Source organism: Chiroxiphia lanceolata, chromosome 3 (genome assembly GCF_009829145.1).
Source record: "Chiroxiphia lanceolata isolate bChiLan1 chromosome 3, bChiLan1.pri, whole genome shotgun sequence".
Classification (NCBI taxonomy): Eukaryota; Metazoa; Chordata; class Aves; order Passeriformes; family Pipridae; genus Chiroxiphia; species Chiroxiphia lanceolata.
In genome coordinates, this window is record NC_045639.1 from 16,733,027 (window position 1) to 16,749,496 (window position 16,470).

The 16,470-nt window shown below is 39.7% G+C and overlaps 1 protein-coding gene across 2 annotated transcripts in view; it reads right to left on the bottom strand.

Annotated features, from left to right (window-relative positions):
- XDH (xanthine dehydrogenase) overlaps positions 1-13,902 on the bottom strand; it is a 53,208-nt gene extending 39,306 nt beyond the window's left edge. The window contains exons 1-6 of one of the 2 annotated variants that reach the window (XM_032681951.1): positions 13,616-13,902; positions 6,600-6,657; positions 4,051-4,147; positions 2,776-2,884; positions 1,631-1,757; positions 729-790 (exon numbers count right to left, since the gene is read on the bottom strand). In XM_032681951.1, coding sequence (XP_032537842.1) covers positions 729-790; positions 1,631-1,757; positions 2,776-2,884; positions 4,051-4,147; positions 6,600-6,657; positions 13,616-13,669 — 507 coding nt within the window. In that variant the 5' untranslated portion in view covers positions 13,670-13,902. The remainder of the gene's footprint in view (positions 1-728; positions 791-1,630; positions 1,758-2,775; positions 2,885-4,050; positions 4,148-6,599; positions 6,658-13,615) is intronic. The other variant, XM_032681950.1, reaches the window with a different exon arrangement.
- Between the last annotated feature and the right edge of the window lie 2,568 nt (positions 13,903-16,470).

Here is a 16,470-nt window from a genome sequence, read left to right on the forward strand (position 1 = left end):
TGTGGTGGATCTCAGTCTTGTTTGTATTATCTTTAGTTGATCTCACTTCTAGATAATAAAATTAAATTAATGGGCATCATTCTAAATTCTTTCCTTTTGATATTTAATACCAGTGTACCCCCACAAGTGGCTAGTAATCACTGAAGTACCTAATGATCTCTTCACAGACTCCAGCAGTCTTTCACGTAAAAAGGGACTAGAGAAATTTTATGGCAAAGTTTCATATCTCACCCAAACCAGCAGAATCATTCTGGACAAGAGCTATACAGCAGTGACTTCAACTTCTTTTCAGAGCTATTCCAGCTCTGCAGTTGATCTTTCAAGCAAGCAAATTCCTCATCAGATTCCTCCACAGCATGTCCCTATCAGTGCACCATACCTTTAACTTTTTCCACATCAGGAATCATCTGCAAACTGTATTATGCGAAGATTGTTTTTTAGAGACTTACAGAATAGAATTACAGTCTGATTACCTGTGATCCAATAAGGGACCATCGGGCAGATTTCATTCAAGTGTCCCTCTTCCAGTAACTGGAGTGAGTAAAGGAGTTGGTCTTTTTGCATTATTAATGTATGAAGCACATACAAAGGGGTCAAAAGTTGGAGCTGCATTGTTGCAGCATGTATATCTCCTTCCTTCCCTTTTCAGCTCATGATGTGTTTCAGTAGCAGAGAGAAAAACAACCAGTCCTCCAGATTTTTTTTAAACGTTATCTGAAGACACTTACTTTAGCAAATGTCCTGTATCCTTCCAGAATGGGTCTGTAGCCTGTACATCGACACAAGTTCCCTGCATTGCCAGAGCAAAAGGTTAAAGATTTAGCACCATTTGGCTACGAACTTCTCTTCTTTTAGATAACTTCATTGTTTCTCACAAAAGATTGTCAAATATAGATAAAGCTAATGAAAAAACTGGGAGGGAAAAAATTTCATTAGTAAACCTGCAACAATCCTACTATTACTTTTTGTTGAAATTTTAAATTGAAATTCATTTAGAACAAATTCAATCTGCCTTATTCAGTACTCATTTATCTCAATTGTGTGAGCCTTATCAGTGTGACAACTGTATTTCCTCTCCTGAATTACACAGAGTTTGCTTTCTCCTGCATCATCATTTCTCTTGGATCATTTCTGGAAGCACAGTAATGACTCTAACTTCAGCAATAACAACAGCCTCTCAGATGATTTGCACAGTTGGTTTCTGCCCCATTCCCATCATGCATATTGCTGTCTTGGTCCTTTACTTGAGATTGCCTGGCCCAGATGTTCTCCATCACCTCTGCAGGCTCTTGTCACAGCAATGAATAAGCAAGGACACTTGCAAGTCCCTCAGTGACAGGCCACCTTTTGTTCTGTGATAATATCAGTGGGTTCCTAATCCAAGACTGAGGCCACTTGCCCCTGCTTATGGGCAAAGAATGAGGTTCTGTGAGATCTTTTACAGGCCTTTTTTTTTTTCACTTCATAGCACCTACCCAGTCCCCTAGTGGAAAAGCTAGCTCTTAACCTCATAACAATCAGCTATTTTTAATAAAATACATTAAAAAAAGGTGCACCTCCAACCCATTTGGTGAAGCAGATGTAATAACAGCAGAACAGGTCACATCCCTGCAGGGTTTATGAGTATTACCTTGGAAAGCATCTTCAATGTCTTCCATTTTGGGCTCAGGGTTGTTCCGAAGCAATGTATACATGGACATGACAATGCCTGGTGTGCAAAAGCCACATTGGGAACCATGACTTTTTGCTATCCTCTCCTGAGAAAAAGTAAAAACAACCATTAGTCCGTAATATCACAATGACATCAGTGCTGTGCTTGTTTCTGTAACATCTCTGCTAAAAAGAACACCCAGTTTCACGAGGGGAGATAAGATTATCACCAGATGTTATCTGATGAGGTCGTCAATCAATCTGTGAAGCAGCCTTCAAATTAAAAAACAGCATGAAAAGTCTGTACCTAGGCTTCGAACACACACTGTAACTGGAGGTGACTAGAAGCCTCTAGCGAGATCAGGAGTTCTTCAGATTTACCATGCTAGGAATGTCGGGGCTACCTGAGTCTGAGTTTCAAAGCTTGGAATCTTCATGGGAAGTAGGGAGAAGAAGATAAACAAACAAAGGTCAGACTAGCTGCCATCCATTGATGCATATCTAACTTATTTTTCACTTTGTTGTTTGCTGTCTTAGATAGATATTGGCACAAGTTCTACCCACTGTGCAAACTGAGATGAATCACAGTTTACTGAGGTAAGGCTGCATTATAACACTGTGCTAGAAAAGCAAGGCTTCACATTCCTGTCACACCTCCACAACAAGAATATTTTGAGACTACAGAAACTTTGCTGAAGCAAACTTTACTTCGCAGTTCCTAACTATGCAGGATGAGAAACTAAGGTCATTCACGGAAGGCCGTAGGAGAGTCAAAACCCATCTCAGATTTCCTAGCTCCAAGTCACTATATTGGCTTTCCCTGCAACGTCAGTCTCTCCAGTCCAGGATGTGAACCAAATGCTGCCACGTAGCCCTAGGACAAAAGCATTAGCAATTCAGCCAGGATAGCACCAGTTAACTTGCTAGGGGCATAACAGAGCTGCAGCATTGACCCAGGGTGATGATTCTGGCACTTAGACATCCCTCCAAGTATGGACTACTCATGTGGAAAGCCAATCTCTTGGCTTTAACATTACAATGGAGGTCTCAACACTCTGTAACAGAAGTAATTATCCTAGGAAAACAGGGATAGAGGATTTAAAGTTACCAGGATTAATAGCTTACCTGGGCTGGGTGCAGCCTGGATTTTGTGTTTCCTATGCCTTCAACAGTAGTTACAGCTACATGATGCAGGGCACAGACAGGGAAGAGACAAGCATTGGCAGTATGGTGGCTAAAATATTAAATTAAGGTCATTTCATTTGACAGTGCTGCTCAACAAAGGAAAAAGAGAACAGGAGGAATGAAGAGTACTTAGACACTACAGTAGTGGGCACAATAAGAGAACTTAAATAGATGTGCTACAAGTATTAGTTACAAGCCAAATCCTACACACCTAGTCATCCAAAGTTCTCATCAACTTCACTTGAAGGTTAAACTGAGCATGAACCATATGATTTAACCTAGAAATAACAACTATAAACATCCTTGTTGCACGTTAAGCTACACAACCAATAGAAGTAATATATAGGGGGAGACTACAAATACCAAGATGTTATACAGCTGGCCACTTGCAAAGTTAATCAAGAGCACAGAGTTCTTGGCCTTTTACCTAGAAAGCTGTTTCTAGAGGGCACACATAGGGAAAAATTCTAGACTGAAGGTAAAACAGAATAATGTGGCCAAAACTCTTAGAAGAACTAGGTACTTTATCTCATTTCTATCAAGACAGAATAATGACCCTAATATCCTATTTATTGCCACACTATTAAGAACCACTAAGTTAGATGATCCAATTTAAAGTATCTCCAAGTATTATTCCAAATATATCAGATTTCAGTGCTTTCTATTCCCCACGGTAAATATAAACTGGAGCCTGTCTCTCTGCCTCATCCTCTCTCCCTATTCCCCTTTTTGTTTAATGTCAATGCTTTACCTTTTGATTAATTAAAGTGAGAACAGGAGGAAAGTTTATTTCTCAGGAAATAATTCTGACAGTTGCAAGTAGAGAAAAAAGTTAATATCTGCTGGCATACAGAAACCAGATTATTGTAGTAATACAATAACAATAAAGATTTTATCACAGTAATCATTATTTGGATCATCATAGGGAAAAGCTACATTATACTGCAAGAGTATTTCTGAAATGGGAAAAGGCAGATAAGACTATGTGCTAGAATCAGTGCAGATATTGCAGGGCACAACGAAATAGTTCTGTGCAATGCTTTAAGAAAAAATACCTTCTTGTCTTAGCCTTCTGAGTTTATGTTCTGAAAGTGAAAAGTACTGTTTTGGCAGAAATATTCATTATATAAGTTTTTTAAAAAATGAAACAAAAGAATATCATTTCTGGAATGCCAAGAACCTGGATCTATTCACAGTTCAAATCATAAAGGATACAGAATTTTCTTCTGAAAGGGATCATACTTGGATATCATAACAGTGCAGGCACCACATCCACCTTCTCCACAGCCTAGTTTGGTTCCACACAGGCCCACTGAGAGTACAGGAATTAAGGAAAACATGAAAAGTGTTCACAGAAACCTGCTCAAGCTGTCAATCAAGGCTGAGCAACAAGTTCGTGCTGGAAACCACGCACTCATTTTTATTGCTTAATAATTTGACATAAGCAAAGTTTCAAACGCTGGCATGTGACCTTTGAGATCAACACTCAAAGCCCTAATAAGGAGGCAGCCCACGTTCCAACAGACTCTTAGAATAAATTAAAAAAAAAATCTGAACTTCAACAGTTCCCACTTTCCATTACTCAGAGAAAGAAATGACATAAGGGAGATAAAGCACTCAGTAATTGCTGAGCAGGAGCTGTTCAGGCATGCAGCCACATCCCTGAGCTGAATGGTGACATCTCCTCCAGCACCTCTGACTGGTGCTTGTCGACTTCTTCCCACACCTGGTGACTCCCAGGATCTCACTTGAACTGCTCCTGAACTATCTACATCTCAAGACTCATGTTTTGGCCACCCAACCTTCTCTCTTGACCCCATCTAGAATCACTTGCCAAATTCCTAGGGACAAAACCAGCCAAGCACACTTCCCAGGAGTCTGGTTCCCATAAAACCATAGGAGGTAGACACTGAGAGCCAGAACTGGTGGAGGTGCACACAACCTCTGCAAAGACACTTGGGACCTCACAAAGCACATGGACTGGCCTAAGCAGATTCCTCTGCTACGTGATGGGAACCCCTGCCTCTGAGCTTGCCTCCTAGGGTCATCTGATAAACAAGCCACAGAATTGTCATTTATTGGACATTAGCTATCCAATAACATCCTCTGCTGCAGAGCTCATGTCTATACTTTACGATCAGGCATTAGATCAAATATTCTGCAAAGGGATTCAGAAGAAAATTCCTTGAGTCACTTTTGCTTTGGGTTCCTTCATTCACTAGAAGGTAATTAGAAGGTGTTATTTATTGCAAAGAGGATTGGACAATGCTGAGACATTTTGGTGGGGAAAAAACCAGCTGATTTCATTGGCAATGGACATGTGCCTGTGTTGAGATAATCAACTTAGGCCTGCGAAAAAACAACAGGAACTGTGATAGAGGGAACTCAAATCACCTTCACTTTCACTGCAAAGATTCTGGAACTGACTATTTTCAAAGAATCATAGAAACTATAGAACCATTTAGGTTAGAAAAGATGTTTAAGATCACCAAGTCCAACCATTAACCTAACACTGCCAAGTCCTCTACTAAATCTCGTCCCTAAGTGCCTCATCTGCTTTTCATACAATCATGTGCCTGCTTGAGCAGAAATACAGCTTTCCTATGTCATCCAATGTTTTTCTTGACAACAGTGCTAACCTGCCTCGATAAAGCACGTTTCTGAAAGTATTTGTCTGTCCTTAACCAGACATGTACATAATAAATTCCCCAGAATGCTCATGCAGAAGATACGTAGGTTTTGAAGAGCTGAGATTATCCCTTTCCAAAGCTATTTGCATTAGATATCAACAAGCTTAGGCACAAAAGGCCTAGTGGTAAGGAAGGCACACAGGCACAAGAGTTATGCCACTTATAGTTCCTCTTGACCTTTATCCACATGAGGTACAGTCAGATCAATAGGGCTGTTGATAGTTCTGTTGGAAATCCAAAGAGGAGTGTGATTCATGCCCTCATACTTCCTTCAGATCCCAGACAAATAGAACACGACAGCAGGGTGAAATAAGTATGCATGACTTGAAAAAGTAATACACCAACACAGATATGAACAGTTTGGCACATGTACACACCCAGCTGGCCAGACAAAAACTCAGAAAATATGGAATGACACTACCTACAGAACCAGCCCTAGTGTAGCCAGCCTGGTCACCACAGTAATAGTTACCCAGCTTCTGAAGCTATTCTGACTCACGTGTTGACCAGCTTCAAACAGGAGTGAAACGTGACTTCCTGCATCTTCTCATGTAAACATGCCCATGGTACACGGTGGTACATCTGAGCTTGCCTCCCAGGGTCATCTGATAAACAAGCCACAGAACTGTCATTTATTGGATATTAGCTATCCAGTAACATACAAATTAATGGATGATACAGCAAGGATTTCAAGGGGCTATGATGTTTTGGCCAGAAAATTCTTTGCAATTTGTGTGGAACAGAACTAAATTTCCTTCAATTTTATTGTAATCTCAATATTGCTTCCTTTCTATCGTATTCCAGTTCCTAGACATTCTGAGAGTTTTTCCTTCAAAGCATTAATAAAGTACTTAAAGTTTATTTAAAGTATATTATTTAAAATTTGCTATAGTTAATGCTAGGAATACCAGCTGTAATCTCTGCCAGGAAGAAACACCAGACCATGCAGACCACTCCCTCTTATACTCTGTGTTAAAGCTCTGCCTAGCACTCAAGTGACAGACACAGCAGTAAACAATCATGAAATGCTGTAGGCATTTAAAGCCTTCTGCAGTTTCTTCTAACACTGGATACATTTTCTTCGCAGATAAGTTAGCAGAGTTGTTTCTGGGTCCACATCTTTTTCCACCACCTGCAAGAAGCAAAAGGTACTGTTATACACAGAAGGTTTTACAACACAGATATTTAGTTGGAATGAGAAAGTCTGGTCTTTCTGCAACTGCTTTTCCAAATTAGGGAGCAAAATCACTGATTAATTCAGCAACGTTGGTCATGTATCCAGACACAATGTTTCCTTGAATTTATTGTGGATATGCCTTACATGGGTCAGAGTTTTTCAGCCATGGCACACTGAGGCAAATCCAAAAAAAGCTTTCATCAAAAATGGCGAACAGAGTTAGTAGTGAGGAAAGAACTGTTTTGTACTCAAGTTTTGGATTCCTGACATTTCCCCAAATGGTGTCTCATCTTTACTGACTATGCATGGCTGAACTCAGTCCCTTCTTCTTACTGATAGAAGAGACAGAAAAAACGAGCAGATAAACAGAATGACAGAAACAGCAGCAGCAATAGACTTTGCAGAGAAAAAAAAGCAACACCAAAAATTCTGTGACAACACAGGTGCTGCAGGATGGGCAGCAAGCATCATCAATCCTCTTGAAGTTTCTCTTTCTTCCTTTCTAATCCTAAATCAATCATGTTGCATTAATAGCCATCCTAAATGTGGGAATACGAAATTCCAAGCAAGGAGAAATTTTCTCTGCACATTTTGAGCCAGCTCCATCCTATGAGTAAGCAACGCTATTAGGGGGTATCCATTAGACATTTTACTTCAACCTTTGCCCAATGGTCAGAAATTAAAGTTCTGCCCTTGCCTCCGAATGGCCACAGAGCTTGTCTCCCCCTTTTTCTGTTGTTAATAAAGTGTCAAGAAACTTTTCTGAATTCACTGTGTGCCAGAATGTAATCATGTGTTCTTGGCTATTATGTTATGCAAGTCCTAAGTACAATACTGACAGTTTATTTAAATTAATCACTCTCAGTTTGAAGGGCAAATTGAAACAGAGGTCATTTGTGCAAGTTGGTTTGTTTTTTGCTTTTTTACTGATAAGAAACCTTCACAACCCTCTGTACTGTTTCACTTTTATGCTTTTGACACGTGACAGGCTTATTCTAAAGAGACAAGGTTCATACTTCCTATTTGAGTCCACCTGTTTAGAACCATCCAATAAAATTGCTGCTACAAAACACAACTGGTCATTTTTTGCACATCTCACTCCTGCATTGGGGGTAATGTAAATATCTTTCCTTGAAAAGAAAACAGAGTTCATTCTTCTATTTTGGGAATGTCACACTGCACATCATGCAGCACTCATGGTTGCTATTAAGAGTTCCCTCACCTTCTGGATGCATAGAAATAAATAAGAGCACGCAGCAGCTCTTGTGGGGCCATCCGGTTCAGAGTAAGCCCACACATCCCTCTGCAGCAGTGTGGCAAACAAACAGACACGAGTAGATAATTCCAAAAACCCCTGTGACTAAAAGTGGACAAGTGGCCTTTCAGAGCCATTTCACGGGCAAAGAGCCTTCCCCAGCAACTCCCACTGTCACTGTCAACCTGAGTTTCTTCCTTGTGCCTGTGCCAGTGGACATTGCAAACCCTTCCAAAGCAGCTTCCGAGATAGCCGGGCACAGACAAAAAGCTTCAGAATAGTTAAAGACTATTGAGATTATTTTGTACTTAGACCAAAGAAAATGTCTCAAGAGGTTTTCTTGAAAGAATCCAAGATGCACTCTGTCAATTAGAAGTTTGGCCCACTGGCTTCTTTTCAGGAAGTAACAAATTAATCTCAGGCCTAAACCTTCATTCTTCATTTAACCACTCAGCTCCATGCACTTTCAGTGAAGTACTTCAGCATGTGGAAAGCCCCAAACTCAAACCTTTGCTCAATTTTATCAGGAAGTGGTTCCCACTATGCAGAAGACCATGTCCCAAACAATCCACACCCTTACTCTGTTCAAACCAACAGCTCTGGATCTCTACTTCAGTCACTTCAAACTACTCCACTGTAGCTGTATATTTGCAATACTGGTAGAGACTAGTAATCAGAGGGAAATAAGAGGTAAGAGTTTGGAGGACATTCTGCATTAACATAAATCTCAAACATCAGAGAGCAAGGAGTCATTTCTTTTCACTCAGATTCCTGGTGGGAGGATGCTTGTTTATGAGTCTCTCTCGCTGGGCACAAAGTAAGAACTTATTGCTGTTCCTGACTTTCTTTCATTGTCATTTATACAGGTTTGTCCTCCAGCATATCATTCCTCCAGTTGTTTGTTGCAATCACCTGCTGTGATTTGTTCTTAAAATATTTGAAAACTCTGTAGGTGGGGATAACATCTCTTGTCTGATGCCCAGTACAATATGATTCACAGCTCAGTATCACAACTCGTGCTCACCTCCCTCAGTGCCCTTGTACAGAAAGAAACTGAATTATACCCATTGCATTCAGTGGTTGTAGGATCAGACTACATAGATACTGCAGTTAAAGAAATATTTCTCTTTTGGCCAGTTACTGTTTTTTAGCATTTGGTGCTTTGTTTTATTTTAGGGATTTTTTTTAAATCAAATGCCATATTGCAGGTATATCAGATTGCCAGCTACATTTTGGCAGATTAAAAATTGGATTTTACTGCATGCAGTAACTTAATTATTAATGAAATTCAGAAAGAAACTTTGCTGGAAGTGTTAGGATGGCACTGACACTCAAATGACTCTCAACAACTTTGCTCTGCTGTGTTTGTATTACATGTCTATTTGTCTACTGATTCTAGGAATCTGAAATACTCAGACCCACCTCAGCTGGGAGCCCAGCCCGGCCCTACAGTTATTCAAGCTTTTAAGTACTATGTGGAACAGGTTCTGAAGCAGTACTCTACACTTTTAGAGCCCATGGGCTACTCCAGAGAGAGATATGTTGAACTCACTTCCCTGTAGTTTCATGTACATCTCAAGAAATATTTTATTTTCCAGTTTCTCTACTTGCCTTTTTCTAATTCAGATAACTTTGCCTTTGCAACATAAAGCATCATATTTAAATTGTTATTCCCAGAAAGTTAAAAAAAGATGTTTCAATTTAAAAGAACAGTAGTTGAACAAGGTAAACAGAGGAACAGAAAGAAAGAGAAAAAAGAAACTTTCCTAGTTTACCAAGCACGCTTTCCATCAGCTAGGGTCTTTCAGTGAGAAACAGATGCTTTCCTGAAGGACAACCTCCCATTCAATCACTAGTCCCTAGTCACTCAGTAAATTGCAAGAAGAGAAAGAGAAAGATTTAAACCAGACTGTCACACAGCAAGTCAGGCTAGTCAACTGTAAAGGACCTTAAAATCTGTGAATGTGTTGTTCCTGGAGTCAATGAGAGATTTCAAATTTATTTACCAGGAAAAAAGGCTAGAACACAGATGAACAAACTGAATATAACCACACAGTGTAAGTCTGCTATTGGTCAGGAGAACATTTTGTTCTGCTTTAAACCAGCACACTGAAAACTTGTAATTCACTGTTTATGTAGAACCCAGAGGGTCCCAAAGCTCATCCCAAAAAAATCCTGTATTTTAGCCAGTCCCATCTGCAATCCACAGAATTTTTGAAGAGCTCTAATGTGGCTTTCAGTATAGATCCCCTCTTAGCATTCAGAATAGAAATAGAAATATTGACTACATGTTTGAACTAAAATTACATGCTACATATGCATGAGGCAGATTTGTCAGCCGAGGAAAACAAAATTACCACTATTAGCTTTAAATTGAGCTTGTTGTTTTCCATTATAGTCTAGACAAACTACTAAGATAACTTTGAGTTAGTTGTGTGCCAATCTTTATGCTCAGTGAGGTAAACAGGTGCTTAAAATAAACAGTCCTGAATGTGGAGTATGCTCAGCTGTTCCAAGGAGACTTTTTCTTGACAACAGTGTAGACTGGATTAATGCAAGAAAGAAGAATTTGTTGCTATCCAAGTTCCTATCTTACAAACCACAGTGTTTTGTACTATGACAGAATATCAGCAGCCCATTAGCAATGTCAAGCTGTCATGAATTCACACAGCAGTAATCTTTCCCACTGGCCATGCTATCACATTCTTTGCACTGAATTAACTGGAACGTTTAGTCAGGGCTCCAGAAGGATAGAGTCATATCTTAACTTAGAATCATAGAATATCTTGAGTTGGAAGGGACTCACAATGATCATCAAAGTTCAACTCCTGGCCCTGCACAGGACAGCCCCAACAATCACACCATGTGTCTGAGAGCATTATCCAAATACTTCTTGAACTCAGTCAGGCTTGGTGCTGTGACCACTTCCATGAGGAGCTTGCTCCCGTGCCCAGCCACACTCTGGGTAAAGAACCTTTTCCTAATATCTATCCTAAGCCTCCCTGACACAGTTTCACACTGTTCTCTCAAATCCTGTCACTGGTCACCACAGAAAAGAGATCAGTGCCTGCCCCTCAGCTTCTCTTCTTGCTACCTGCCCAGGCATTTCCCACCACTCCTTCCATCACAAAACTTCTCATGGGCACAAATATCCCAACAAATTCCATATTCATTGCCACAGATCAGATTGCCCCATGAGTCTGATTCTTTCTTTTAAACCTGCATTTGGTTGGGTTATAACTCAAACCACTTTGGCAGTGCACCCAAAAAGGGAATAGAAAAGAAAGCGCCATTGGAGGCCCTGGGTAGAGCAAGTGGAACCTGCTCCTTTGATAGCGCTGCAAGTTCCATGAGCCAGTAGGGAAGGATGCAGAAAGAGCTTTGACATGTTAAATGGGTTGGTACCATTGGTAGTATTAATCATCCACCGGTGATTTTTTTTTTAGCCAAACTGCCAAGATCACACTGTGATAAACCCCTCCACACATGCACATGGTCAGCTCTGAAGTGTGGCTTTTGTAAACAGGAACAGCAGTTCCATAAAAATTGCTGAAATGCACCAAGGGCAATGTCATTCACAGCATGTTCATTAGCTGCAAGACTCAGCAAGAACAGACAGAAGGTACAAAACAAACAGGTTGTTTTCTTCTGCTGGCGTTAATGTAGATTGCTCTTTCTCCCCTTCTCTCCCCCAGCCCACACAAATAAAAAAGAGTCTCACAGGACCATCTCTGTGCTTTGACTAATAGAGGTTTCATATGTTAGCCAACAGTTTTCTCCAGGAGAAGGGGTTTTCTACCAATTTACGCAGAGCAACGCTCCTGTAATGCCTCAGCACCAACCAGTGCTGAAGCAACACCTGTAAACGTATATAAGAATTTGTTTATAAAGACTTCATTTGAACTTTAGCTGGTCTGGCACCTGAACTACAATTCTCTTTCATTAGGGCATACCAGAAAAAGAAAACCAGACAGGACACTTGGCCTGTATCAAAGTCCAGATTGCCTGAAACATTTGCAGCAATCTCCTACTCCAAGAACCAAAGAGCTCCCAGTTCACTGTTTAAAAATTGGGGTTCACAGAGGAGGGATCTCATTAAAACTTCACCGAGCAAGAACACAACAAGTTAATGGTGTGCCGCCTTTCCTCACCACAGCAGAAAATTCATCAGATGGCATTCACAGATCACCCTGTGCCACAGTCTCAACTACCAGGCTCAATTAGCTAGTCATCATTTCTTGAAGCTTTAGGTTTTCACCTCCCTCTAGAAACAGAGAACGGCTAATATGTCAATTAATGTTGACATATGAACCACTACTGATCTGTGTGAGGAGAGCTTCAATTGTCATCCTTTATAAAACCTCAGAACCAGGGCTGTGCTCTACATCAGTATTACATTCAAGAGCTCTATGACTAACTTATAATCTATACTATATAAACTTCATTCTTCAGTAAACTATTGATATTTCAATAAAAAAAAATTGATATCAAATGCACTAGTAACTTGGAAATTTCAAATTCCAATCCAGTTTGGGATCCAAATTCATAACTAAAACCCCTAATTGTAGCAACAATCTCATTCACATTTACGCTTGATTAAACTAGCATGAAAGATCAACAAAAGCAAAACTGATAGTAATCCTGTGCCAGTCTGTAGTTCAGGGCACAGAGCTTTTTAGCCAACTGAGAGTATCGTGCGATCCCTCAAGGGATTAAAAAATTGTCTAGCCCAAACTTAGTGCAGCACATGATTTTCCCAGTGCACAGGGAAGGTCCACAAACTCTTGGCTCCACACTGGAGTGGATATGCAACCCTCTCATCTTTCCAGGTTTCCCAGCTGGAAGCTGCTTTAGCACAAGTTTCCCTGCCCAAGTATCTAGGCAAGGGGAACGTGATGAACCAATATTAGCACTGAACTGAGCTCAGGAACAGAACTAACTCGATACTCACAGTTCAAAGAAAGAGACAGGTTTGACTTGTTACCAGGTTTTGAAGAGTCAAGGCAAAATGATAGCCAGAGAAAGTCCAAACTGAAAAAGGGGGCTCTGGGACAAACTGTTAAAATGTGTCCATCATGTGCAAGAACCACCCCACCCTCCTGTGAGACACAGTCACTCTTAGGTTATTGTCAGCAGTTGACCCAGGAATCAGTATCAGTTAAAGGAGTTTGATTTTTAAGAGTTTTCTAGTTTCTTAAATGGAAATGGAATAAACATTTTACTAAATTCCTTTCAAGAACCAAGTGTCAGAATTACTTGCTGAATATATGAATTATATGGATGTTACATTTGAGTTACATTTACCAGATCTCCTGTAATTACTGAAATTATTTCTAGTAGAAATGCCTATATTAAGCAGCGCACCCTTATTTAAAAGTAGTTACCTAAAAATTGCAGTAAATTATTGCCAACAAATCTAAAATGTAAAAGGAACATTATATAGTTCTGTTACTCTCTGAATAATTCACAAGGGAAAGTCAAAGAAGATAAAAAGCCACTTAGCAAAGCAATACATAGTTTTCACAATTTAATGTTTAAAAGCCATGGCATATGTGGTGGTATTAGAAAACTTCAGAGGAGGAAAAATATGACTAGAAAAGTAAGTAACTGAGCCACAATCCAGGAGCAAGCTGGACAGAAAGCTGGAATCTTCCTTACCTTTTTACCATTCACAAAGAAAACAAGTTCATCCACTGCCTCACTCGGAGCCATCCTGTACACCTTCCAAAATTCACTCAGATAGGGCCACAGACCACCCTTCTGAGAGCAGCCCTACACCCCACAGCGCAGTGAGCACCAGCGATACGACAAGTAATATGAGTCTGCCTCAAGAATGTTTGACTTTATTTCTACATCAGTGCCCTGTGAAACCCCATATTATATAAGAGCCAATGAAGAGGCGTGCCAGCTGCCTTTGGTTGGTGCTTCTGCAGCCGTAATGACAGAAAAGGAGCTGGAACAAGCAGAGTGACCCGCCCCCTTTTATATAGTAATAGATCACAATTCCACTGCATTCCCTTTAGATTACACTGCCAGGCTTGGGGCACTGCAACAAACTCTCAGTATTTTGCAATACAATGCAAACTTAGGGGGAGGAAGAGGGGAGGTTCTCCCAACTATCCCTCACCAAATATTGGTATTCCCCACACAGCAATCTCTAAAGACAGCACCTGCTTATTTAGAAAACTCCTTGATACATGCACATCTGCTAGTAGACTGACTGCAAGACTATTTCACTAGCTTTTCTTACAGTTTTAAAGCTATAGTACCCTCAACCTGTGAGGACATTATTTAAACAGAAATGTGTTGTCCAGATAAAAGCAATTCTAGAAAACTGACAGACTGATCCAGCACCTCAGAAGAGGTGCTGGGCTAAGACCATAATGTTTTCCCTGGGCTCTTAAGGCATTTAGGCTTACCTTTTCTGGCTTAATCATCACATCCCAGTTCTTAGGTGCACGTTGCCAGCAAAACACAGAGGAAAGACAAAACTTTTTTTGTCTTCCCTTTCCTTGGTGGTGGTTTCTTCTGGCTTCTCCATTACACAACTGCACATTTTGCATTATGTCTTCCTGTTTTTTCTTCCAAAGTTGTTGCAGAATCATCCACAAGCCCCTACAGGACGTGCATTGTTTTCATGAACAAGATACATAAATCCCTAGTTCCAGTTTAATATTCCATCACAAAACAGCACAATTCCAAAGTCTCATGGAAGTTTCCTAACACTATCTGCTCCATTCTGATTGTTGTGATTTTGCTTTCCTTTTTCAGTTTCAATTAGTTTCAATTATTTTTTTTATTATTATTTCTTTTAAATCCCTGGGGAAAACACTATATCAAAGTCTTCCTCCCAGGAATCTCTCTGAACAATTCAAAAAACAACAAAACCCAATTAAATTACAATTTTCAGAAACAGTCTTTCCCTCAGAATTTTGTAAATATGTCACAGTAACTACAATACATATTTTATTTTTACCAGCTTTTATCTTCTGATTCATTTATTTTATTTCCCAGTCCAACCCCTAGAAAAGCTATTTTATAACAAGTGTCAAACACTATTCCAGCGTTTCTTTACAGGCATTCAGTTTGCTGAAAGTATAGTTCGCAGCAAATTTATGCTTAACACCAGCTGCTTTAATCTACATTTGCAGCAAAGTTGTGCATAGCTGAGCCAGTGCTGACACCTATTGTCTGGCACCTCCCACTTTGCAGTATAAGAGTATTAGAAAAATGACACTTTTCTCCCAGTAATCTTCAGCTCTCTTGCTTTACATCTACGTGCAAATTTACACAAGCATTACCTCCATGTAGTATCATCAATCTTGAAATTAGTGTACACAAGGTTAGTGCTCATTAACAGTTTTGCAATATTTTAAATAACAATTATTACTCATAACCACAAGTAACATGTTACAGCAATCTTAAAGCAACCAGCCATTACAGTATTAACACCAAAATCAAACATGTTTAGTTTCCTAATCTGTGTTTTCCATAATGCATGGCGTAGTTCTTAGGCCTAAAGAACACTTGTAATCATGTCATCTCTTCTTTAAGGAAGCCCAAGCTCAAATTTTAACCCTGCCTTGGTGATAACCTTATAGCTAAACTATCCCTATCTGCTAAATCAGTAAATAGCACCTTATGATATTCCATCACAAGGTTTGTTTTTGATCCAACAAACTACTATATACACAATATAAAAATAAAGATAAATACAACCATGATAATGACCTCTATATGTAGATTACATGGTAATATAAAAATTCAGACCTCATCTCAGCAGAGTCACTGACCACAAAACACCAAATTCACCGATTCTCTCAGCAGTCTGACAGGATAGTCCATTATTATACACATTTCAAAGGCAGAGAACCAAAACACCTAGAACAGGAGTTTTCCAAGTACTCTAAATAACTCTGGAGCATGAGAGCTCGTGCTATTGAAATCTCTTGGCCATTTTTTGAAATCCCACCCCAAACAGAACAGAGGATTGCCAGAAATCCCAGAGAAGAAAGTGAAAGCTAAAAAAACAAATGAACTGCACCAAAACAAACAACAAAAAAAAATAACCCAACACTCAGCATAGAACTGAGGGTTAGCTCCCTTAAGTGAGTTAAAATGTAAAACTTTCTTCAATCAAGCACAAGCCAGTTATGAAACAAAGTATTCTGACTGACTAGTCAGATAAAGTCTAGCAGGTTTCCCATTTTAGAGAGCATCCCATTGCCCATTCATAATTCTGAGATGGGAGTGTTTTAGAGGTTCAACATTCTTTGCAGTCTCACTCTCTCACTAAAAAGCTCAGAAAGCAGTTGATATTAGTCAAGAATATATATTATATTTTTTAAAAAAACAGCTGGCTTTTCTCATTCTGACTGGTTAGTCCTGGAGACCTATTGCAATCATAATAATAATCTGTTCTGGGGATGATCATTATGTAGCTCAATAAATACAGTGAAATTTACAGAAACACCATTCCTGCCCAAGGAGTTTACTGCCAAAACTAGGTAAAT